Consider the following 26,316-nt stretch of genomic DNA (forward strand, 5'->3'; position numbering starts at 1 on the left):
CAAGACATAGGAGGGGCAAAATCGCATTCAGAATCAAACCCCTTACCTGCCAGGACGCTCAGAGGGCTCAAACAAACCTTCTGTGCACACCAGGACCCAGGGACCCCACAGAGACTGAGCCAGAACTGTGTCTGAGTGTCTCCTGCAAAGGTACGGGTCAGCAGTGGCCTGTCGCAGGGGCAGGGGCTCTGGGTGCAGCAGACCTGGGTATGGCATAAGCCCTCTTGGAGGAGCTTGCATTAACTCCACCACAGAGCCGCCAGTACTTAGACAGGACTGAGTTAATAGACTCTTGGAGGGCACAAACAGAACTTTGTGCGTACCAGGACCCAGGAGAAAGGAGCAGTGACCCCAGAAGAGACTGACCCAGCCTTGCCCGTGAGTGTCCAGGAGTCTCTGGTGGAGGCGTGGGTCGATGATGCCTTGCTGCAGGGTTCGGGGGCACTGACAGCGGCAGTATGTGCATGGGACCTTCTGAAGGAGGTCACCATTATCTTCATCACCTCCACCATAGTTTGTTTTCAGGTCAGATGACAGGGCGAGAACACTCAGGTTATCACCAATTGACTGACCTCATCCAATGTTTATAATCTTATAAGAAATGGCTGAGAAGCCTAAGATAAGATACTAACTCAGTTTGTGAATCATTTTTGAGGCAACTTCCCAGGACTGATGAGTTTACTCCCAGTCCTTCTAACCACTGGGAAGACCAGTGGGACCTGCAGCGCTGGGGCTGCTCACCCACCTATCTCCAGGGACCCCATGAAGCCAGCTCCACTGCAGTACGCTGGGCAGTAACTGTGCTTCCTGGAATAGCTTTCATAAGGTTCTGGCCCAATTACTCGTTTACATAGGAGAACGGAGGCTGTCGTTAGATTTGATGACTGTTAACCAATCACTGTGATAGCTCAAAACTTTTAATTTTGGAAACAGGAAAAGTCCCTCTTCTTTCCTGTCTTATTATTACAATTACATGAGTTCCTTTCAGTCCTGTCAACATTCTACTGTAATTAGAAATAATTATGAAACTATGATTCTAATTGAAAACTATTTTATAACATTGTACATGTGAATTGTTTGTGACTACTGATGCAGAGAGACACAAGAACTGATGTTTTAAAATGTAGCTGACTAGGTAGCCGGGGTGGCTGCTGGTTCAAAAGCTGGCATTAACTGTGGTTAAGCTTCGTGCTGATGACTGCCCGCCATGGGATATATATGTGGTTTTGCCTAGAGTAAGGTGAGCACTTGCCAAGAGAATCAAGACCTGCTTGATTTTCACCTGCAATTTAAACAAGGACATGAGAACTCTCTGGCTACTATAATGAAACTCAGGCAAACCTTGTCTCCCCTCTGCTGAATGCCTGTGCTTAATATACCCCATTGAGGGTGATGCTCCAGGTGGCTCATCAGGAGAGAGGTGGTGGCTGCCTCAGGAGCCCAGGGACCACAGTGTCATTTCTGAGGGGTCCCAGTGTCTCTCTCGTAGTGTATTTGGGCATCTCTCTCTCCCTTAAATGGTGTCACCATTTGTTGTTGTTTTTTTCCCCTGAGCATACTTGATACTCTTCTATTCCTAATTCTTAATTCTACTCACTAAATTTCTCATTTTGAAATCATGCAAAATTAAAAATTGCTTTTGAGTTGCATTTTGGCCTAATTTTCCCCCGAGATTCCTGTACTCAATATAGACAGAGCTTTCTCGCCATTATCCATTGGACAGCATAAAGGAAACCCAGAATAACAAAAATAAATTTTGGAATTCTCTCTTCCCATCCTTTACCCTCTCCCCCATTCTCCGATGATTCCCTAAATTCATAAAGCAATATAGTATATGTGCTGCCAAAGTGAGCACTTCATAAAGCAATATAAACATCATTAGATGCTTAAGTAAGTGCATATGACACTCAGTGTAGAAAAGACATCTAAACAAGAGGCCAAGCTCCAGCTAACTGACATTAATGGCCTGTTGGATAATCCTGGGCGAATCAATTAAATTCTATGAAGGCAAAGTTCTTCATCAATAAAGTGTAGCATTATTATCTCCTTTCCCAATCTTATTGTAAGAATCAAATGAAATGATAAGTATAAAACTTCTTTGTAACTCACAAATAATAATAATATTAGTGAGTTTCTATCTTTATTATTATTTTTGAATGCCTTCTATGTGCAAGGTAGCAGTTTAAAAGCTTTACATGAAAACTCATTTAACCCTTACACCAATGTTAGGAGGTAGCTACTCTTAATTTTTATCCTCATTTCACAGAAGAAAAAACGAAGGTAGAAAGGCTACATAACCTGTCCAAGGTTTTAAAGGTAGTACCTGGGAGAGCACTGATTTAAACCCAGGCAGCCGGACTTGAGACAGAGCACACATTTGTGCCTTAATGTCCCCCTAGACAAAGCCAGGTTTACAATCATGCAATCTCAGAATAAAATTGGGAAAGCTTGACAATATGTTATACAAAGCTCATTTCTCTATAGGACAGTTTTTATCTAATAGTAAGCATAGTTGATGGCATTGGCAAAAATCAATTTAACAGCTGAGTCCAGAGACAGTGGTCTTTCTTATATGCAGGTGGACGGAAACAGTCTTGAAAGCCAACAGGTACTTAAATGCAAAAACACCCTTTCAGACTTAAAAAGAGAATATACAAGCATTGCGGGTAGCCAGGCAAAAAAGCTGAAATATGTCTAACTGATTTGTCACATAGATATATTTATGCCGTATTTAGCTAAGCATTTACTGAAACTGTTCACGTGACCATGATTCTGCAATTAAACCAACGGACCATGTCGGGAACTTTTCTTTCATCTCACCTCTCCGTACATCACATCAGCACAAAGATACTGACCACCGACTTTGGTTAACAATGGCAGGAAGTCAGAAAGTTCAGATGCACAGACACACCTGTGTTCTTAATCACCCACCCATACCTGCTACCTGGAGAAAACCTATTGGCTTCTTTCTCTTTCTCTTTCCATTTCTTTCCCTTGTTGGAATTCTTCCGCAAAGGTGCCCTGTAATGACAGCACACAGTCAGAAAGGGAACGTAACCCTTCTCTTACAGAGGGCTTGCTTTTTACCTCGTGAAGCGCTTACCCCAGATTCACGAACTTCCGCTTAATTTTTCCTCCTCGTACCACCAATGAACTGGATGCCCTTAGTGATTTGGGACCTTTGGCACCATCTAGGATATACACATATGTAAAAAACAAAAGTGATTATTATCATTTTTTCTATTACTATCATTTTTTAAAAAGCTATTGTCAAAAGTCACTGCATCTCTGTATCTAAGGGGTTTGTCTCAATTCCTAAGTGTAAAAGAAAACAATGGATGCCTTTTATAAAGAAACAGGATACAGCTATGTTGAGGAACACTCAGTTAAACCAGGAGAGGGCCTGTTATACAGAAGCCTAACTCTAAAATCAAAAGAATTTTAGCTTCAAATAAAGTGGAATGAAAAAATACACAAGAATAAACACTATCAAATCATCCTTTACATTCAAAGCAGGGACCAGATGACTTTTCTTTTGTTTATTCTCTGGCTTCAACTCTGCTTCAAATGTCTGGGCTGGGTCCTCCCCGTCTTTCCTGCTTTGGGTTTTTAAACGCCTTCTGACAGGAACCCAGCCACTTCCCCTCTATGTCCCAAGTCCAGTAAAGAATGTCACCCCTGAGAGTCTGGGAGATCCAGGGAGAAAGTGCGCGTCAAAGTTTCCCCTTCTGGTCCGCCCCTTGCTACTGGCCTGCGGCCAGCACTGGGACAGAGGAGACGGAACACGGGGGAGACGGCTCAAGCAGGAGCTCAGCTATAAAACATTTACAACTTTGCAAGGTCTTTTTTAGAAGTTGGCTCCGAGCACAGCTTGGCTGGCCTCCCTTGATGGGGAAGACTCCAAAACCTCCTCAGTGTTTGGAGCTGAATGATCCTTACTTCTCTTGAGTCATGCTGGCATTCGAAAGCGCAGCAGCTGCTGGGGGCTGGGGACACTTGAGATGATGCCAGAAACCGATCAGAGGAGAGACTCTGCCAAAGGAATTCAATGTCAGCTGCAGGAGCAAGATTTCACTCGTGGCACTTACTCCACCTTGGACAAGGTAGAAACTGCTGTGGCTCTACCTGGAACTATATAGCAATGGATGCTGTTTGGCATTATATTTCAGCACATCCAGTTATCTGAGAACATTAACAAAAGGAGTCTTAACTTTGATGCCTATTTGTGTATGAAAACTGCTTTTTCTCAATTGTCTGTGGGTGTCTATCTTTTTAAAATTAAAAAGATAATCCAGCAACTTTGTGGCATGGAATATAGTTCTCCTAAGGAAGTATTCAGTTAGCCTTCTGGGTTAATTTTGCTTATGCTTTTTGTCTATTTCAGAAGAAATTTCTAAACACACATAACTTACAAACACTTCTCATTTAGAAGTTTCTTTTCGAAGTTTTGAAGCAGCACAGGATGTTGAAAAACATTCTAAGGATTTTTAGTAATGAGCTTTTCATAGTTTTAGTTAATGATACTCTGATTACAATAATCAATAATTTTGAAATGTATATAATGAAATAGAAAGTCAGAAATATGCCCATGTCAAAATCCACTTCCAGCCTCAAATATTTATTATGACTGTTTGCACCATTACTCTTCAGGTAACTGAATTAAATAGCCACAGATGTGACATATTCACCTAAAAAAATCTATAGACATGGCACAAACTCGTTCTAAGGTGATTTTGCAAATGTACATTAAAAAAGCAGGTTTTCCTAACAGAAGTCAAAGAAGAGAAAATACTATATTTTTCCAAATCAATTCTAGAGCAACTCTTAATGGCAAGGACTGTGCGAAGTTAAAAGGAGACTGATTTATTATTTTCGGAAACAAAGGTGGCTGGGAGATGTTTCAACAAGTGGTGTGAGGAGCAGATGAGACAATGTACACGACAACACTCTATAACCTATTAGTGTGGCAATTATTTGGACATCTTGGGATTAAAAGCCTGATTCTGCCCATCATAGAGCCTGCTGCCAGGCAACCTTACATCATTATCGCATACATTTGCCAAAGTGTGTTCCAAGGCACACTTAAATGAATGCATTCAAAAGGCCAGAGAGGCAAGATTGAGTAATAAAGCACTTCTCCAGTTTAAACCAATCAAATCCATCTTTAATGTACATCAGAACTTCTAGTCCATGTTAAAACCAACACTGGATTGGTGTGACTTCAGGAAAAGAAGAAGAATTTTGACAGTTTTGTCTGTTTGCTTATCTAGCTATATATGAAATTTCCACTAGGCTTTTTGAAATCTGTACATTACCACCTTCATGAGCAATCAGAGGTCCAAGTCTTCACACTGGATACCACAGCTTTAAGCTTTGACAAGCTGGTCTTTATTTTCAAAGGAAACAACTGGTCTCCTGAGCTAAATATTAAGGCCCTTGCTGGGACTGTATTCTTCTTATTCTCACTCCAACAAGACACCTGACTACCTCTTCTTCTTTTACTGTGTTCTTGCTGGTCAGCCACTCAGTTGTGTCCAACTCTTTGTGACCCCGTGGACTGCAGCACACTAGGCTTCCCTGTCTTTCACCATCTCCCACAGTCTGTGCAAACTCACGTCCACTGAGTCGATGATGCCATCTAACAGTCTCATCCTCTGTAACCGTCTTCTCCTGCCCTCAATCTTTCCCAGCACCAAAGACTCTCAAGTCTACCTCCCAGCCCTGCCTTCTCTCTGGAGCTCAAGTCCTCTTCTACTAAAAATGGGCTGATCATCTTTCCCCCATAGTTTCTGATTTCCTGATTTCTATTAATGACAGGGACCACGCTTTCTGCGGCTGGCAGCCCTGTGATCAGTTTCCACCTCCTCACTCTCTCCCCCTCTATCTAGTCAGCTTACTGTCAGTGGTTCTCACATCACTCTTTCTTTTCCCTAAATGGAGCTAGGTATTTATCAAACATCCAGTTGTAATGGGAGGCTTTCTGTCCTAGTTTCCACTGAGGTCCCACGATTAAACAAAACGGTGACTTGTGAATGCGGTATTGGTACAATTTAGAATTGTACCAATCTACTTCAATTACATGTTCAATAACAGCAGAGAATCAGACTAAGGATTGCAATCAACTACAGCTATTAACTGAATTATTACCTTTGTGGTACCATGGTAGGCCAAAAGTAATGGTATATTACTTTAAAAAAAAATCTAGAAAAATGGCAACTAATGACTAAGACAATTTCAGAGTTTATTCAACAATGTTGAGTGGAAGGAAACATATGTCTAGACTAGGAGTCAGCAAGCTTTCTCTGTAAAAGGCCAGAGTGAAAATACTTTAGGCTGTGGGCAACTGACCCCATCACAGCCACTCACGCTGCTACAGTAGTATGAAAACAGTATGGAACTGTATGAGTGTGGCTGTGGTCTGAAAAAACTTCACTTCTAAGGACAGGTGGAGGCTGGATTGGGTTTGATGACCTCTGTTCCAGAAGACCTGTACTGATTATCTAGAGAGACATACTTATTAATTCATCCAAGAAACTTAGGGGTATAAATCACATGCCATACTTCTTACTAGGGACCACGAACGCACAGATGAATACGATGGATGAGAAAAGCCTGTCTCGCACTTGAAAACTGGATCACTTACCATACACAAAGTGACAGAAGCAGAAGTAACAGTGAGATAATTTCTGTGGGGGTCAGAGAGCAATTAACCACCTGGGAAGCGGGGCAGGGCACAAGGGGTCCACTAAAGGGGGTGAAGTTTAAGATGGGCTTGGAACCAAGTCCAGAATCTACCGGAGGGACACGCTAGGTATGAACTTACACATGAAGTCCAGTTCGTACTTGTGAGTAATAACCCCATTCTAGTTCCTTGACTGAGGTGCCAGTGAGCTGTAAGAACCACACACGTATAAACACACACACAGGTGAATCAAGCTCATCCCACTGAACCTCTGTTGACTCCTGGTCTGAACAGTGGATCTGTCTCATACGGCAAAGAACGCAAGGACTTTACAGATGGCAAAGAGTCCTGATTGACAGATTTCTTTGCTATCTTTCAAAGTACAACAGGACATGAGAGTGGAAGGCAATCAAGTGTAAGGTTATTGATGGTGATGGTCGTGGGTGTCAGAGAGACAGGGTTTGTCACCTGTCCGAGGGAGACAGAGAGAGAGAGAGAGAGAGAAATAGAGATGGACTCTAGTCTACAAACTCCCTGTGGGAAAGAATGGAATATCGTCATTGTATATTTGGCCGTTAGCACAATGCTGGACACAGCGCAGGTGTTCAACTATTTGCTGAATAAATACATGAATGAATAGATTAATATTAGTGAACGTGGAAGACCACGGAGTTCTTCGAGGCTGGAAACCTTCATCCAAGGAAGGAAAGAATGGGAGGCACTACTTTCATCCAGTCATAGCTAATACCTAATAACGCTTATAACGGTTATAAAGTTAATACTTTATAAAAGCTCAATTAATTGCTCCTTTCTAGTTACTCACAAGCATCATCAACCCAGGAGAAAATGAGAAAGCTCAAGTATTTCATCTCTGGAGAAGAAACCACCACCCCTGTTTCTTGGTCCTGCTTACAGCAGCTATGAATTTAATCCCAAAGAGGCAGTGGCAAGCAAAGGAGGTCTTTGGAGAAAAGAAGGAATTCTCACATTTTCATGCTAATTACTGCTAACCACATTCTGCTGAATATTCCTGCTAATGGTCTGTGAAGCACAGATCATACCCATGTAATACTTTCCCAAATCTGAGATGAAACACCTGCTTTTTAGAATGAAAAGAGAAATAATCTAGACAAGAGGTAGCCACTTTAAAAAAATCTTTGAGTCAGGTTTCGTGTGTGAGTGATCCACTTTCTGACTACAATGTACTTCTTTCAGATACCTAAGTTATACCTGAAAACTCAAACAGCGGAATACAAGCTATTAACCTCTGCCTCCAAAGTAGGTCCCTCTGCTCTTTCGCCTTCTTACAAGCCAAGTAAGGTCTATACACACTTTTTTCTGAGGAGACAATGACGGAGGGCTTGTTACAAGTATGTTTCTATAAAAGTGCTATTATGACCCACCATTCAGGTTAATTAATAAGAGTTTTTGAAGCCTTTATTCTTTTGAAAGTAAGCCAAAATCACAGGACAAGTCCTTCACCAACTTGACAAATTAGCAGGTTTGACATACTTTCTCCTGCCTCCACAAGGATCTTGTACACCCTAAGTACTTAATTTTTACCTCAAAACTTCTTCTAGAAGTCTTGTGCTTAGGACCAAACCTGTGGAAGATAATTCCAGCAAATCAATAGGCTCAGGGAAGAAAAACAGGGAAAATATCGGGGTAAAGCTATGATGCTTACTAAGAGTTACAAAACAAAGTGAGTCCCCACAATCAATTGTATTTCTATATTCAGGATATATTCATGGAAAGATTACAATCTTTGATTTGGTAGAGATGTGTGTGCTAAGTTGCTTCAGTTGTGTCTGATTCTTTTCAACACTATGGATTATAGGCTGCTAAGCTCCTCTGTCCATGGAGTTCTCCAGGCAAGAATACTGGAATATGTTGCCATGCTCACTTCCAGGGGATCTTCCTGATGCAGGGACTGAATCTGCGTCCCCTGCATTACAGGTGGATTTTTTACCCATCATATTTTAAATGACCCTATGTGTGTGAGAGTTTCTTCTTCAATGTGATCTTAACTAGTTTTTAAGACTCTAGTTACATAAAATAAATGAAAATGAGCCTATTTTTTGTGCATCTTTGCATCACTTAACTTGTTTAAGCAAGAATTTATTACTTCTATTAATTAAAACAAACAACTCAAAGGACAATAGTCTACTGACACTGCTCTGAGATTCTCATGTTAATTCTAGGAGCATATTTTAAAATTTATGGACTAATCCTACTGTATTATCTTTATTATAGCTTTTCTATCACCTTCTATGCAATATAAATTACTGTGAAAATTTCTTCTAAATAAAAACCAGTTAATGGGTTAAGACCTATACTGTTTTCACCTCCATATATATATATATATATATATATATATATTTTTTTTTCCTATATGAGTATGTTAGTGTTTATTGAAACTTTATGGGATGCTATTATCTAAAATCTCCAGGACTCCTGAAGAATTTCCTTCAACAAGAAACTTGCTGAGGAAGTGAAATACTAATCAGATAGGAAAAGATAAAAAAGTAAGGGAGTTCTCTTGTCCCATAATGTAAAAGGAAAGCAGTGTCAATTAGTAACTAAGCAAAAGACACAGGCCCTTGTTTTCGTGTGTTACAAATTGAGGTGTTAGTGAAGTCAGACAAAACAAAAGCTAAAAAAACCCAAAGTTAACAGTACCTTTCTCTTGCAGTATTTTCGTGGTGGTGGCTTGATTGTGGCAAGGCAGTTCTTCCGTATCATGATCAGATTTTGAAGGAGAGGAGAGTGAAGTGTCTTCCCCAACAGAGGAGGAAGGCTCCCCTTCCGAGTAGAGTGGTCCTTCTTGAAATTCAGCTATGTGGTCAGACGAGAAGGGCACACTTCCAGCCACTGGACTGAGGGATGAAGCACCAGAATCTGATTCTGGAGAAGCTCTCAAACCCTTGGGCAGAAGTGATTTGGTAATGTGCATGTGGTTATAGAGACTGTTTGAAGGCTGTTGGTATAAAAGATTATAAAGGAGGTTATGCCACTGAACATCATTTGATACTTACTTTGAAATCAGACCGACCTTTTTTTCTTAGTAAATCCTATGAAAACCAATTTTTGAGGGTTTACAGATGAGACTGCATAGTTCACAACAGTGTACCATATTACCACTGTAGCTAACACAGACACCTAAGACATAATAAAAACAATGACTTGTGCATTAATTATTTACCACCAGGAAAAATCAACAGCTGAATATCAAAAGCACCATCATGAAATGTGACGCTATGGATATTGCTCTTGGTTGTTAGTTCACTGAATGAGTACAGAAAGAATTTGAATTATAACAATATACAGAGGTGAATAAGAATTTAGGAGACAAAGAGGTGAACTATTCCAGCTGTTTTCAACTAGAATACAGAATCTGGCTGCAGGAAACTCATTATTTTCAGTAAGCTGTAGGAACAAGGATACAGCTCAAAGCTGCAAGTCAGAAAGCGGTCGGGGTGCTCACCTTTCGCTCCAGACTGTCCTCCCCATCAGTTGAGCTGACACTGTCATAGAGTCTTGTCCTAGACGGTCTCTGGCGTCTGTTCTTCATGGAGAGCTGGGCCCGAGTTTTCAGTGCTTTTGAATCCAGGCGCTCTGTCTCTGGGACTGCTTCATTAAAGTCTAAAAATAAAATATTGCAAAATAATCTGTGAAACCTTTGCAGAGGATTGACAGAGACTATGGACACTGAAAACAAAATGTCAAAGTTATCAGTAACACCAGGCAGGAAACAGGTGAGAATCATGGTAGTCTGTCTGGTAACAAAGGTAACAAAGATGAAATTTAGGAGAAATGTACAAAGCCAACAGAAAGAAACCAACACTAAACATGACCAAAGTCAACAACAAAAATCTAACATTCACAGGTCATAAAACATTCCTATAATTATACAAAGCACTCATTTGTATTTATATGTTTACATGAACGTATGCTGAAGTGTTGGATGAAGAAAGATGTGAGAAGAAGGTGTATCAAAGTTGACAGCTCTTAGAAATCAAGACAAAAACCTACAAAAGTCAGGTGCCAGGTCAAGAGCAGATAACAAAAGGTGACCATTAGCATAAACTTTCTATAGCAAAAGTTACCAAAACTGTAACTGTAAAGACTATACCACTTTGGTCTTAATATTTATAAATTTTTTTCCACTCAAAACAGAGTTTCTGAAAATTTAGCTTGTTCTTCTTTGAACTCTTACCTCAACAGCAAATTTAAAATAACTGGGGAAATAAAGCAAGGTAGGCTATCTAAGCAAAACAAAAACAAAAAGGAATTAAACCACAAGTGCTTAATTTACTAGTATTATGGATGAAGTAGAATAAACTGCCCATTGATAGATAAAGAAGATGTGTATACACACACACGAATATTCAGTTCAGTTCAGATGCTCAGTCATGCCCAACTCTTTGCCACCCATGGACATCAGCACGCCAGGTTTCCCTGTCCATCAACAACTCTCAGAGCTTGCTCAAACTCATGTCCATCAAGTCGGTGATGCCATCCAACCATTTCATCCCCTTATCATCCCCTTCTCCACTTGCCTTCAGTCTTTCCCAGCATCAGGGTCTTTTCTAAGGAGTCAGTTCTTCACACCAGGTGGCCAAAAGATTGGAGCTTCAGCTTAAGCATCAGTCCTTCCAGTAAATATTCAGGATTAATTTCCTTTAGGATTGACTAGTTTGATCTCTTTGCAATTCAAGGGACTTGAGTCTCCTCCAACACCATAGTTCAAAAGCATCAATTCTTCCGCATTCAGCTTTCTTTATGGTCCAACTCTCACATCCATACATGACTACTGGAAAAACCATAGCTTTGACTAGATGGACCTTTGTCAGCAAAGTCTCTGCTGTTTAATGTCTCTGCTTTTTAATATGCTGTCTAGGTTGGTCATAGCTTTTCTTCCAAGGAGCAAGCATCTTTTAATTTTGTAGCTGTAATCACCATCTGCAGTGATTCTGGAACCCAAGAAAATATTCTGTCACTGTTTCCATTGTTTTCCCATCTATTTGCCGTGAAGTGATGGGACCAGATGCCATGATCTTTGTTTTTTGACTGTTGAGTTTTAAGCCAACTTTTTCACTTTCCTCTTTCACTTTCATCAAGAGGCTCTTTAGTTCCTCTTTGCTTTCTGCCATAAGTGTGGTGTCATCTGCATATCTGAGGTTATTGATATTTCTCCCAGCAATCTTAATTCCAGCTTGTGCTTCCTCCAGGCCAGCATTTCTCATGATGTACTCTGCATATAAGTTAAATAAGCAGGGTGACAATATACAGCCTTGACGTACTCCTTTTCGTATTTGGAACCAGTCTGTTGTTCCATGTCCAGTTCTAACTGTTGCTTCCTGACCTGCATACAGATTTCTCAGGAGGCAGGTTAGGTGGTCTGGTATTCCCATCTCTTGAAGAATTTTCCACAGTTTGTTGTGATCCACGTAGTCAAAGGCTTTGGTGTAGTCAATAAAGCAGAAGTAGATGTTTTTCTGGAATTCTGTTGCTTTTTCTATGATTCAACAGATGTTTGCAATTTGATCTCTGGTTCCTCTGCCTTTTCTAACTCCAGCTTGAATATCTGGAAGTTCACGGTTCAAATGTACTGTTGGAGCTTGGAGAATTTTGAATATTACACTTTGCTAGCATCTGAGATGAGTGCAATTGTGTGGCAGTTTGAGCATTCTTTGGCATTGCCTTTCTTTGGGGTTGGAATGAAAGCTGATCTTTTCCAGTCCTGTGGCCACTGTTGAGTTTTCCAAATTTGCTGGTATATTAAATGCAGCACTTTCACAGCATCATCTTTTAGGATTTGAAATAGCTCAACTGGAATTTCATCACCTCTACTAGCTTTGTTCGTAGTGATGCTTGCTAAGCCCCACTTGACTTTGCATTCCAGGATGTCTGGCTCTAGGTGAGTGATCACACCATCGTGATTATCTGGGTCATGAAGATCTTTTTTGTATAGCCCTTCTGTGTCTTCTTGCCACCTCATCTTAGTATCTTCTGCTGCTGTTAGGTCCATACCTATTATTATTTTTATTATATTAGGTCCATACATTTTATTACTCAGCCATAAAAAATAATGAAAGCTTGCTATTTGCAACAACATGGATGGACCTAAAGGGTATTTTGCTAAGTGAAGTAAATCAGACAGAGAAAGACAATTACTGTATGCGTTCACTTATATGTGGATTAAAATACAAAACAAACAAACATAACAAAGTAGAAATAGAGTTTTAGATACAGAAAACCAGCAGGGGTGGTGGTCAGAGATGTGGCAATCAATGAAATAGGTGAGGGAGATTAAGTAGTACAAGCTTCCAGTTAATGAAATAAATGAATCAGGGGACTAAAATGTACAGAGTGCGGAATACAGTCAACAGTAATGTAATATCTTTGTATAGTAACACATGGTAAATAGGTTTACTGTGATGGTCATTTTGTAATGTATACAAATATCAAATCATTGTGTTGTGCCCAGAAACTAACATAGTGTTATAGGTCAATTATACTTCAACACTCCTGTCCCAAGCAACCAACCAAAGAAACTCATAAAAAAAGATCAGATTTGTAGTTATCAAAGGTGGGAGGTGGGGGAAGGGGAAATTAGATGAAGGCAGTCAAAGGTACAAACTTCAGTAATAAGATAAATAAGTACTAGGAATATAATGTACATGATAAATACAATTAACATCACTGTATGTTATATATGACATTTAAGAGAGTAAATCCTAGGAATTCTCATCACAAGGAAAAAATAATTTTTCTCTTTTTTCTTTCACTTTGTATCTGTAAGAGGTGACGGATGCTCACTAAATTTAATGTGGTAATCATTTCATGATATAAGTGAAATTATGCTGCACACCTTAAACTTATACAGTGCTGAATATCAATTATATCTAAAAAAAACAGAAGATAAAAAATGTAAGAGCTAAAAAGTTAAAAATAAATATATCCTCTCCAACTTTCCTTTTATTAACTTTTAAGTTTACATTCCAAGTTATTTGCATGCATCTCTGTCTCATTTCTTTTTCTTGGATATCTACTCTCCTCACCATAAAAGACACTGATTTTTCAAAGGAAAATGTTCAAGTCTTTAAATAAAACAACTCAAAATTTAAAAAAAAAAGAGTCACACCAAATGACTTGGTAAAGGCTGGAGGGAGAATCTGATGTGGTTCTCCTTAGTCTGGCTCTCCATCCCGTTGATCCTGCTGCCCAGAGACTAAGCCAGGACTCAACAGTTACCTTCTAAAGGGAGGGAGGGTTCCCATGAACACGCGCAGGCACTGGCGGAGAAGAAGCGTTCTCCGGGTGAGCTTATTTGCAATGGTACTACTCCTTACATTTGTACATGGAGCCACTCCTTAGATATAATGGAGCTTCATCATTAATCCTATTTTATCTTTTCAGAGTGCCAGTCATCACATGAAGCAATAATGTTGAAGAAACTGATAACCAAGTGGGTCTTGGATTTAAATTATTAAAAATAAAGCAAATAACTGAGCTGCAGAAAATATTAACATATATGAATATTAATAGAGTAAAACAATTTTTCACAGTGGCATTAGCCCATGAAATTCTTTTCCACAGTACTATTAAGAATTAACTATGCTTAAATATATTATGTTATAAAAACAAGGAAGCATTTCAGATTGTACCTTTCTTATCTATGGAACATGGTGCTTGGCATATGGTTCTGACAAATAAAATTAAATATATTGTTCCCTGAGAGATACAGCCACTGAATAACAATATATACAGAAGGTTTTCCTTTTCATTTCCTATATTTGAAAGAAAAGTGGATAACAGAAAAGTCAGACCATTCAGGTATATTTAAAGACAGCTAAATATTTTCTAATCAGTAGTCTATTTTTCACATGTCAATGGAAAAAAAATAATCCCCTTGATCAGTTTCGTCCTTCTAACAAATTCTGAACTTGCAACTGCCCATTAAGAGCTGTGATCATTGGGAGAGAATCAACTTTACAAGCTCTTGTTTACATACAAAACATGGAAATACAACTTAGAGGAATGCAATAATTTAGATACACCTCTGTACACACACATCTTACAATCTATCTATCTCATATTTGGATTGCACATTCTATAATACCAAAACTGTCCCATACGCGATCTCATTTGTTCCTCACAACAGCTCCAACAGACAGAGTAGCCAAGTATATATTTTGCTCTCCTGAGGCTCAGAAAACTTGACTGTCTTGTCCTCATCCATATAGTTAGTTGATGAGCTACCAAACCTTTGTAGTTTCTTGACTCCTAGGCCACTAGCCTATGCATGCCAACTTAGCTGATGTTGAACAAATTATTAGAATCAGATTTTAATGCAGTTAGAGTTCAGGGTTTTCAGCTGTCAATTCACACATGATGTGACTAGGAAATTCACTTCTCCAACAGGTTATTATGAAATATTATTAATCTTTCATAGATATGGAAGAGTATCAAAAAAGGAAGAAGTTGAAAGCTATAGAAAAATTATTTCTCAGATGATTTCTTCTCTTGTTGGTTTGGTAACAGCTTTGGTTACCCAGTGACAAAAAGACCTAAGAAAGAAGCTCATTCTACTTTTATGAGGATGCTTCCTTGCGCAACAGAACCTGAGCTCTGGAGCACCCAGCACAGTACACAACATCCAGGACTGCAGAAGCTACCTCATCACTCAATACTGAACAAATAAAGTAAGGGAACACGAAAACTGCTTATTAACAGGGTTGGGAGGACAGAGGTTATCCTGGAATCTGGCCCTGTGGCTATTCAGTAATTTGCCTGGTTTGGTTTTGGACAACCCCAAAATGGCAATCTCAGATGCTTGCTTTATCATCAGCCAGCGCTGACTGGGTGCAAACCACTGGAAAGCACACATGTAACAACACCTATTAGCTGCATAGTTAGCAGAAGTCTGAGAGGCAGTGCTTCAGATCCATTACCCCAGGGGCCAACCACACATCACATCCGATTCACAATTTCTGAGGGCCTGGAAACGAAGATCTCAGGGTCTGAGCGCAGAAGACTTGATGCCTTTGAATTGTGATACTGGAGAAGACTCTTGAGAGTCCCTTGGACTGCAAGGAGATCAAACCAGTCAGTCCTAGAGGAAATCAGTCCTGAATATTCATTGGAAAGACTGATGCTAAAGCTCCAATACTTTGGCCACCTGAGGCGAAGAATCAACTCCCTGGAAAAGACACTGATGCTGGGAAAGACTAAAGTCAAAGGAGAAGGGGGTGACAGAATATGAGATGGTTATATAGCATTATTGACTCAAGAGATATGAAGCCGAGCAATCTCTGGGAGATGGTGAAGGGAAGCCTAGGGTGCTGCAGTTCATGGGGTCGCAAAGGTTGAACACGACTTAGAAACTGAACAGCAATAATGGATTATAAATCAGTAATCTGTGTTCCCATCCTGAGGAATAAAAAAAATTTTTTTTAAAGAACCAGAAAACTGGAATTGAGCTGAGAACTTTCACTTCATCAACTCTTATGCCAGAAGAAAGTTGGAAGAAATGTCCAGAGGAAGCAACTACTAAAGACACCACAAATAATACCCCCCTCAGAAGTATTACAGGGCGTGTGTGAGAGAGAAGGAAAATGTGTACAGGACTTCTGCTGCTGGGAACTAAGGGATGACCTAATGACCAGTAGAAGCTAGCTTTTTAAAATCATGTCATGTAAGAATCAGAATATTACAATGAACCTTAGGGGTTCTAGCCCAGCTTTCTCTCTCAGGTAGGAAAACCAAGGCTGAGTGGTCACTAACTTGTCTACTGACCGTATCACACTTAATCTGTGGAAGACTGGATAGAGCGCAGTCCTCAGAAGCCTAGCCTCATCCTAGAAGGCCACTCTCAAGTCTGAAAGTAAACTTCACAAGCAATCTTCCCCCTTGTTTGAAACCTCTTTGTAGTCTTACTTTATGTTCCAAACAAAAATACTCATCAAGGGCTTATTTGGCAAATTCCCAGAAGGATATAGCATTAGGAGGAAAAAAACAAAAACAAACAAAAACACTGAGGGATTTTATTTGACTGGGTATTTACCCAAGAAATAAAATGTTTGGGTGGAAAAATGAGCTGTCAGTTTTGTGGATGACGATGGTTCCGCTGGTTCAATGTTTCTACGTCACGTGCTGCTCAGGGTAAAGAGCGGGACACAACTGAGCCACTAAGCATGCGCGGAAAAAAAGCCCACAGGGTAAGGGTTTAGGCGGCCATGTTCCCTCCCGGCATTCAGCTCTGCAGAGACCTTGGTCAACAGCACAGCTAACGCTGCCTTCCTAGCCCAACGCCCTGGGTTCTTCCTCTACCCCTTCTCTTCAGGGCTTCTTGTTCTGCTGTCCATTAGAAGCAGAGGAAAACTCCTTTCCCCCTCCTCTCCTTTCTTCTCTATTCTTTCTTCCAGACCCTTCAGACTCTGAAACAGCTTACCTCTGACTCAAATGAAGCTAGAAATACAAAAGAAGAGCAGACACAAGCGGATCAATAAACACAGCAGAAAGAGACAGAAAAGGTATGAAGCAGCTGACAATAATGCAGTTTTGAGTGGGTGGGACTTCACCTCACAATACCTGCATTTTAAGGCTAGCTTCAGTATTGATTCACATTGGATCCTTTAAAAGAGTTTAGTGGATTTGATCGCAATTTTAGCAGCTGTTATGAAAAATGTTCTGTGAAATTAGGATGTTATAGATCATATTATACAGAAACCAGCTCCCTACAGTAATGGTGTGAGTCACTCAGGTTTTCCACTAGATTGATGGTGTTTTTGATGTAAATGGAATGCTGCCCACGGATCAGACATCAGCAGAGGGAACTGGAGCAGCATAACAATGGGGTCTGCTCTGCATTCTTATGTGGATTATTCTCCTCAAAAACACTCACACCTTATACACCACCCTGCCTGGCTTGTGCTATTATCAACCAAAATGCTGACCTTGATGAGGAACTTGGTGGCATCTTTATTTTTTTTTCCTTTATTTTTATTAGTTGGAGGCTAATTACTTTACAATATTGTAATGGTTTTTGCCATACATTGACATGAATCAGCCATGGATTTACATGTGTTCCCCATCCTGAACCCCCCTCCCACCTCCCTCCCCATCCCATCCCTCTGGGTCATCCCAGTGCACCACACAGATGTATAGAACAGATATTTGGACTCTATGGGAGACGGCGAGGGTGGGATGATCTGAGAGAATAGCATTGAAACATGTATATTATCAAGTGTGAAACAGATCACCAGTCCAGGCTGGTGGCATCTTTAAACTCAAACAGTATCTGCATATCATTCAGTCACTGCAAGTTCACTAAAGATGGGCCCATTTGGGTTGATACATATTGTATCAGAGGTAGGCTAATGTACTTCAGAGAGACGGTGTGAAATAGTCACCGTGAGAGGAGACTTGGGGTTAGTCTTCCTTGAATAGAATCCAAAACAGAGGCTGTCACTAAATTGGGCAATTTATCTAATTGCTCTTTCCCTCAGAATCCTCAGCTTCTAAACAGGCATGATGATCGAAACATGTATATTATCTAGGGTGAAACAGATCACCAGCCCAGGTTGGGTGCATGAGACAAGTGCTCGGGCCTGGTGCACTGGGAAGACCCAGAGGGATCGGGTGAAGAGGGAGGTGGGAGGGGGGACCGGGATGGGGAATACATGTAAATCCATGGCTAATTCATTTCAATGTATGACAAAAACCACTGCAATGATGTAAAGTAATTAGCCTCCAACTAATAAAAATAAATGAAAAAATAAATAAAATAAACAGGCATGATGATAACAACATAATAAAGACTAAATGCATTAACACATATATAAATACTTGCAAGAGCACATAATAAATGTCTTTATTTACTGACATACAAAAAAAAATTAGCAAGACACTCTTAAGTGACTAAAGCAAATTGCAGAACAACATGTATATTCATTTTAAATATTAAAAAAACAGCAACATAAAATATATTTTCTAACAGTAAATATGTCCATATAATTGCATAGCAAGTGAACTGAAAAGATACACTTCATACTGATAATGGTGGTTACCTTCAAAGAAGATATTAGATTTGAAGAGGTTGGTCAACAGGTGCCTCAGTCTTACTTGTAATGTTAAAAAAAATTTTGTGTTAAGATATTTTAGAAAAATCTATACATGACATGTAATTAAAATTAGCAAAAAAGAAAAAGCACACATTTAGTATATTTTATTTTAGAGACATCTTAATTTCATTCTAATCTGATAGCTCCGGCATTCTAGGACTCAGACACTGATATCAGCCCAGGATACCCAGTCAAAGTCCCCGTGACCATCAGACTGCCCTGATGTGAGAAGGCTGTCTTCATTACATATATGGAGACTGTTTGCCTGCTTGGCCATCTTACGGCCAGATGATTTGGACTAAAGAAGACCCTACAGCTTAGCTTCCTTCCAGCTACTTCTGTTTTAGTGGTGTAGGGGAAGATGTACCGAAGTAGGTATGGTAATTTGAGGTCAAGTTACACAACTTTAGCTCACGTAATGATAGCACTTTGGTTAGGAACCCACCCATGGGCAACTCTCACTGTAAACTCTATTAGTAATTCATTTCTTTACAACCACCCAAAACCTGACAAATTTTGTACCCCAGGTAGTATTCATGAAATTTTAGGAGGCTGACTTGATTTCTTACCCTTTTAGATCAATCAGAAGGTTATTGTTTCCTAGGTTTTAATTAGGTCTGACTTCATTGATGTATACATTTTATTTGCTAATCTTTGAAAAATATTGAGGAATTCTTTTTTACTTCTTTATTAACAAATGCAATCTCAAAACTATCCATATGGCCTTTGAAACATAATTTGGCTATTTGTTTTAATGTAGTGTTTTTCCAGTGCAGTCTGGTATTTAACTCAGCCTTCTTCAGTTTATGGTCACTCCTATTCTCAGAGTAGAGAGAGGTCTAGGTTTTGCTGTCTGTATCTTTTAAGGCTATACTTTCAGGGGTCATTTCTGTAGTTCATATCTCAGGAATGACTCTTTAGAAATGCCACTAGACTAGCCTACTCATAGAAGAAGTGGCTATTAGTCAGAAAAACAAACAAACAAAAAAAACTATATGAGATATCCCAAATTCCACCATATTATCATTTGAAACACTTGTACAAATTGCTTGATTCTGAGAATATAAAGGGATACAGAATTTAGATTTAGACAACGAGGCATTTCAAAATCTTAGGACTCCTTCATTGTTAGCTATCTTTAGACTTTGATAGAAAAGATCTGCATTACTTAAAATTTGAATAGATGTTAAATTAAATCAAATGGCAAACTGGCTGGGAACTGCAGACTTCTGTGAGTAGGACTATGAAGTCAAGTGCAGAACTTGGGTCTAGAAAGGTGGATTATATGAACGTCCTTTTCTTAACATTCTAGAGTCTTTGACTTGACAATAAACAAGCTTCTGTGTTCTTACTCAGGGTCTCCTACAGGTATCAAATTAGCTTTTCTGTCAAAAATCTCTAGATATTAGTAATTCCAAGCATGCTAATTAGGTGACTTCCAAAATTATATATTTGATGCTACATCTTCCTTGATTATAGTATGGAAATAATTCAGATTTTATGCCTTTGGTAGAGAATAACCTGTTACCTGAGATAAGAGTCGTTTGCTTCCTAAATGGGAAAGTATCTTTTGACTAGAGGAAAGACTGAGTTATGTACAGCATTAGAAGATTCAAGGAAACTTAAAATTTACAATACATTAACAATAATAGATATGTATAAGAACTTCTTATTAAATATTGTCAGTTGCTAAAGTAGATAAAAAGGAAATCAAATATAACAAATTCATAAGTGCAGTTTAAAATGTTTGCAGAAGTTCAATTAGCTAAGTCCATATATAGGAACTAAATATTCAAAGATCACTTAGTATTGACTTGTAAATCAAATTAAAAATTTAAAGAACTATGTTTTTTATAATGTAACTTGAATAAATCAAACATTAAAACCACAATAAAAATCAGAATGAACTTTTGGTGCCCCTAAACTCTTCTGTTTCATAAAAAAAAAAAAAAAAAACACAACAACTCACAGGCAACAGAATTTTTAGTATACCTACATTCTAATGTTCCCTAACTTTTCTCATAAGTGGAATTTCCTATAGTTATCATAAATAATCAGGGCCAGTATTGAAGTAGAACATTATTTCATGTCCACCTACAAGAATTCAATTATAATCTGATGTCTGTGCCCCAGAGTAACAGAAAAAACTTTAAGGAACTTAAACTTTATTGGAACAACATGGTTGGCAGATTGTTCAGAACTATGCATACAAGATAATTTTCTGGTTCCAATTCTGGAAACAGCTGTTCATTCTTTGAGTTTTAATTCTCTAGTTGCTATGATCCCATAATTGATCCTGTTTACCTCTTGGCTGATAGAATAAATTTCACCTTAAATGAAATCCTGAATAAAGCACAGGAACCCACTGTGCACACTACATATACAAAACACTGTAGCCTCTTCTCCTTTCTACTTTTATATCCCTCCATCCTGACTTCCCAGCCTATTCTTTTAGTCAACTTACCTTAGCATAACCATATGGTGTCTTCCAAATTATATAACTATGACCCCATGGTGAGCCACATTATAAAACAAAAGAAACATTTCAAAATACAGCTATCTGATGCAATTTCTTTGAAAAGGAGTTATATTCCACATTTGGGTTAAAACTATCTTTACTTCCAGAAGATCACAATCTACCTTATAGTTCAACTGGCTTTTGAATTTTACTCAAAAACCAAAATAAAATAGGAAGCAGCTCACTTTTCCTAAAATTAACAGAAAATTACTAAGCTTAAAGCTCATTCTGACAAAAATCACTTGCTTTCTATCAAAACAACTCTAGCTCTCTTCTAGTACTCATACATATCTCAGGATGACCGAAGGGTCTGGTGACTTCTGTGAACTTATGAAGATGCACTGAGAAATATGAACCAAGCAGCGTTGCCATTTTGCAACTCAATACCTCCTTCTGAATGCCTCGTTGATTTGGCAACAAAAGTCTTAATGGCTCACACACAGACAGATGCAAAACTTGCACAAAACTGGACAGGCAATGTAAGTGCTTTGCTTTCTGGGTAAGAGAACAGATTTTGGCTTTAATGATATGCCAGAAAACAGTCAATAAGTATTGATTTCTCACTCATTTGGCTTGTTCATTAAAATTTTCCACAGTGACTTACTGGGAATTTTCAACCTTTAATTAGTACAAATCAATAATATTTCATGGCCAAAATTACTTACTGGGGATTAAAAGTTACTGAAAATAATTTGTTTAGAAATAATGAAAATTGTGAAAGTATACCAAGAAATTATATCTATATGCATGATAAAGAAAGTTTGAATCTAGTTGAGAATTCTCCCCGCCGCAGTTTAGAACTAAACAACACGGCAGCATGGAATGAGGACTCTACTGCTCTGTCCCTCATGTGTGGTATAGGACACCCCTGATAATAGAGTACAAGCATTCACTTTCCTTCTAATACCTTGCCATTTCATGAATTCTGACTTTAATTATGTCTTTAACTTTTGTTTAACATTCTGGATTCCAGTGCTAAAAGTGAATGTTTAGTGTATTCTCAGACTCCATTAGGAAATAAATCAGATGTGGTGATAGGAGTCTGGCCTGGCCTAGAATCCACAGGTATCAGAAAAGAGCTGCTAACGGTGAGGACTAGGGGAAAGGCAAAAAAAAAAAAGACAACACAAGGTTACAGCCTCAGCAAAAAATGATTTTCTGGAGGAGTCCAAAGTCTAGGAACTTTCTTATCAATATAAATGTATGGCTGCTGTTGACTTTTTATTTTCCCATAAAAATCTTAAACTAGTATTTATTTTAAGCCTAAAAAAAAACTTTGTGGTTTTTCTCATTCTCATCTTTTAATTATGCTACTTAAATTTTTTATATTTAAAACTATTTAAGCAATAAAGTATACCACCTATACAAGTCATATAGAAATAGAAGAGGTAAAAAGACACTTACGTACCTACCACTGAGTCTAAGAAATAAAATTACTTCTGAAGCCCTGTCTATGCCCTGTTCCTAGTTGCAACCCTTGTTTTTTTTCTCCTAGTTATTCCACAAAAGTATCTCTAAAGAATATATTGATTAATTTTGCTTGCTTTATAAACTTTACATACATGGTAATGAATTGTATATAATATTCTTCAAATCATTTTTCTTTTTGTCTGCTCAATATTATGTTGAAAAGTTTGATCGAGATTAATTACCTTTTAACTGTAGCTATCATGAATAATGCTGCTGTGCCCTTTTGAACACGTCTCCTGGCACACAGCAAGAATTTCTGGAGAGCACACATATACACACAGAAGTGAACATACTGGGCCATAGAATTTGCCCATATTCCATTTTACTAGATAATTCAAATTGTTTTAACAAAATAGTTGTATGAGTTTTCCTTTTTTCCCCTACATACTAGCTATCACATATTACCATGAAACTTTATCTTTGTCAATCATTTTATTTTTATTAAAAAGGTTGAACATTTATGTTCACCAACCTTTGGGTTTCTTCTTTTGTGAAGAGCTTGCTTATGTGTTTAGTCCATTTTTCTATTATGCTAGTTGTGTTTTTTTATGATTGGATAAGTTTTAAGTATATTCTGGAAAACAATAATCATCTTTTTTCTTAGTTACATGGGCTATAAATAGCCTCTCTCAATTTTTGGCTTCTAAGTTTTACTAGTGTCTTTTCAAAATCAGATTTTCTTAATATTATTATGCTCAAATTTATCAAAGTTTGCTTATGATTTGGAAATTTTTGTATTAAATAAGATATTACATGAGCATTCTCCTACATTTTCTTCTAAAAGTTTTAAATGTTGCCTTTCATTGTTGAGACTTTAATCCATTTGAAATCTATTTCACAGATGGTATGAGATCAGATCCAACTTCAGTTTTCTCGTGAGTGGTCAGTTTCCCCAGCTGTCTGTTGGCCCATCCTTTCCCCACTGATCTGTCATGTCAGCTCTGTATCATTCTCAAACTAACATGAATGGACCAGTCTCTTTCTGGACTCTATTCCGTTGCACTGGTCTACCCGTCAGTTGCTGAGATTACACCGCACTGTCTTAATACTGTTGCTTTACAATGAATCTCAGCAACTGAAAGAACAGGTTCCCTCACCTTGGTATTCTTCAGAAATATCTTGGTTATTCTGGGCCAACAAGTTGTTTGTCCACCTACAATTTAGAGACTATCTGTCAAGTTCTGAAAAATCACCTGTTCAAATTCTGATGGAAACTGCATGGAATATATAGATTAGTTTGGCATGTCATTTTTCAATATTAAAGCTTCCTATCTCTTTTGATTCATACAGGTCTTCTTGAATGTCTTTTCAAGGATCTTGAGCTTCTTTTGTTAAATTCACACTGGATACCTTATATTTTTTTGTTGCTATCATAAATGGTAGCTTGTAAAAGCATGTTAAACTGAATAATTCTAATGATCTGAAGACTCTTGAGGTTTTCTTATGTATTTAATTTTATTACTGGTGAATAATGATAACATGGCTTCTTTTCATTCCTTGTATCTTTTATCCCTTGTCTACTTCTTGATAGGACCTCTAGGACAACACTGAGTAGATGTGTAATAAACAGTTATGGTGAAATGTTAAAAGTAGTCTTCATTTTAAAGGGAATTCTTGACTTTAACATTTCACCACCAAACATGATAACTGACAGAGACTTGTTACCCTCATATAACAAGAAAGTTCATATGTATTTCTAGTTTAAGAAACTTTTTATCATGAATAAGTGTTCAACTTTACTTAGTGTTTGTCTTCATCTAATAAGATGACTATATACATTTTTCTTCTAGTTAATGTGTGAATTATATGAGCTTTCTAATATTAAACCAACTTTGTCTTTCTTACATAGATACAGGTAGTCATGATAATGTATATGAAGATCTTCAAAATGTGTTTCTAGATTCAACATTTATCTTTGTGAACAAGTAGCTTGTTTTATTTTAAATAAAGAGAATTCTGGCCAGCCAGTGGGTGTTCACTCTGCTCATCTGAAAATAAAGGAAGAACTCTATTCCGGAACACAACTGTGTTAGTTTAAACCTCATAAACCTGTATTAACCCCATATTCAGCCTAACTATCAAATATACAGATATATACTACATTAGTTATACAAGAAGATATACTCAAGGCATTTGCCAGGAAGTATAAACTTTAACCCTCTATTAAAAGCTCATTAAGAAAGACACTTGTATAAAAAGAATGCTTTTTAAAGAAAAACAAATCCCCAACTCTTTGAGAATATTTATGAAATCTTTACTCAGTAATGCAGGTCACACTCCAATTATGGAAGATATTTTTTATGCTTAACCACGGTAGGGACTTGTTCTTAAACAAAACAAGTCATGACTTTACATGGAAACAACACATGGATTATTTTTAATAAAATGAATCCTAGCAATAAAAATTGTCCATCTGATTTCAAATATTGGTTACAAGATATAGCCACTGATTCTTTCATGTTTAGAAATTCTTTGTCATTATTCGAAAAACTGTTTTTAATCATGAAAATAAACTTATTTACAAACAAAACCCCCACAACAGTTGAATGGGAACGTCTTAATGAATAGTCAATCCATCTTCTCCAGCAAATATTCTAAATTCTATCTATAGGTATTCACACACAAAAAGAATAAAGTTAATATAGGAAAAAACAAATAAGAAAAGAAATTCCCATGTGATCAATCCAAAAGAAGGCAAAAAAGTAGATAAAAAGAACAAAAAAAGATTTATAAACAGTAAGATGTTAGATTTAAACTAAATATATCAATAAATAAATAGCAACTTTCTAAAGTTGAGAAAAATTTTTAAACATAAGATTGAGACTGTAATAAAAATAGGCAACCATCCACTGCTTACAAAAGACAGACAAATTGTAATAAAAGAATGGAAAAACACATCTCATGAACACTAAAAGAAAGCCAACATAGCCCTTCAAATACCAAATAAAATCAATAATAAGGTCAATTACTAGAAATAAAGAGGGACATTTCCTAATGATCAGAGGTCAATCTACTAACCGTTGTTTACTTTCCCTTGCTTTTCTTCATAAAGACTTTATTTAAATATGAGTAAATGATTCAGAAAAATCAGATTCAGTGCAAACCAATAAGCTAACAACTGGGTCACAACAAGCAAGGATAGGGCCAATGACCAAAGAATTGGCTGGTGTGACTACCTAAGCAGGCTCAGAGTTCTACTGACATGTCCATAAGTCCCAGGTTTTCAACTTATTGAGTTCAGGATTCAAATGTAGACTACTATCTCAGAAATCTACTTTTAAGAAATCTTGGGCTTTAATGCAACAGCCAAGCCATTTTTGCGGAAAAAGAGTAAGGGAAAACAGAAACAGCAGGAAGGTATTATTTTCTCCAAGATATTCTTAAATAACCTAAAAGGTAGCTAAGAACTATTTGTATTTTTTAAGATATCAGGATTAACTAATTAATTCCAGCCACAATCTATTACGAAAGTGGCTTCTCTGGTGACTTAGATGGCAAAGAATCCGCCTGCTAGGCAG

At 37.9% G+C, this 26,316-nt stretch overlaps 1 protein-coding gene and 1 pseudogene across 11 annotated transcripts in view; one reads left to right on the forward strand and one right to left on the reverse strand.

The window, feature by feature from the left end:
* PPP1R9A (protein phosphatase 1 regulatory subunit 9A) overlaps positions 1–26,316 on the reverse strand; it is a 320,114-nt gene that overhangs the window by 21,694 nt on the left and 272,104 nt on the right. For 6 of the 11 annotated variants that reach the window (XM_020882684.2, XM_070471334.1, XM_020882686.2 and 3 more), the window contains 4 exons: positions 10,167–10,324; positions 9,362–9,659; positions 3,104–3,191; positions 2,938–3,021 (listed from right to left, as the gene is read on the reverse strand). In XM_020882684.2, the coding sequence (XP_020738343.2) occupies positions 2,938–3,021; positions 3,104–3,191; positions 9,362–9,659; positions 10,167–10,324 (628 nt within the window). The remainder of the gene's footprint in view (positions 1–2,937; positions 3,022–3,103; positions 3,192–9,361; positions 9,660–10,166; positions 10,325–26,316) is intronic. The other 5 variants (XM_020882690.2, XM_070471355.1, XM_070471348.1 and 2 more) reach the window with 2 other exon arrangements.
* LOC139036670 (small nucleolar RNA U3) lies at positions 19,675–19,769 on the forward strand (annotated as a pseudogene).

Source organism: Odocoileus virginianus, chromosome 1 (genome assembly GCF_023699985.2).
Source record: "Odocoileus virginianus isolate 20LAN1187 ecotype Illinois chromosome 1, Ovbor_1.2, whole genome shotgun sequence".
In the NCBI taxonomy this organism is placed as follows: domain Eukaryota; kingdom Metazoa; phylum Chordata; class Mammalia; order Artiodactyla; family Cervidae; genus Odocoileus; species Odocoileus virginianus.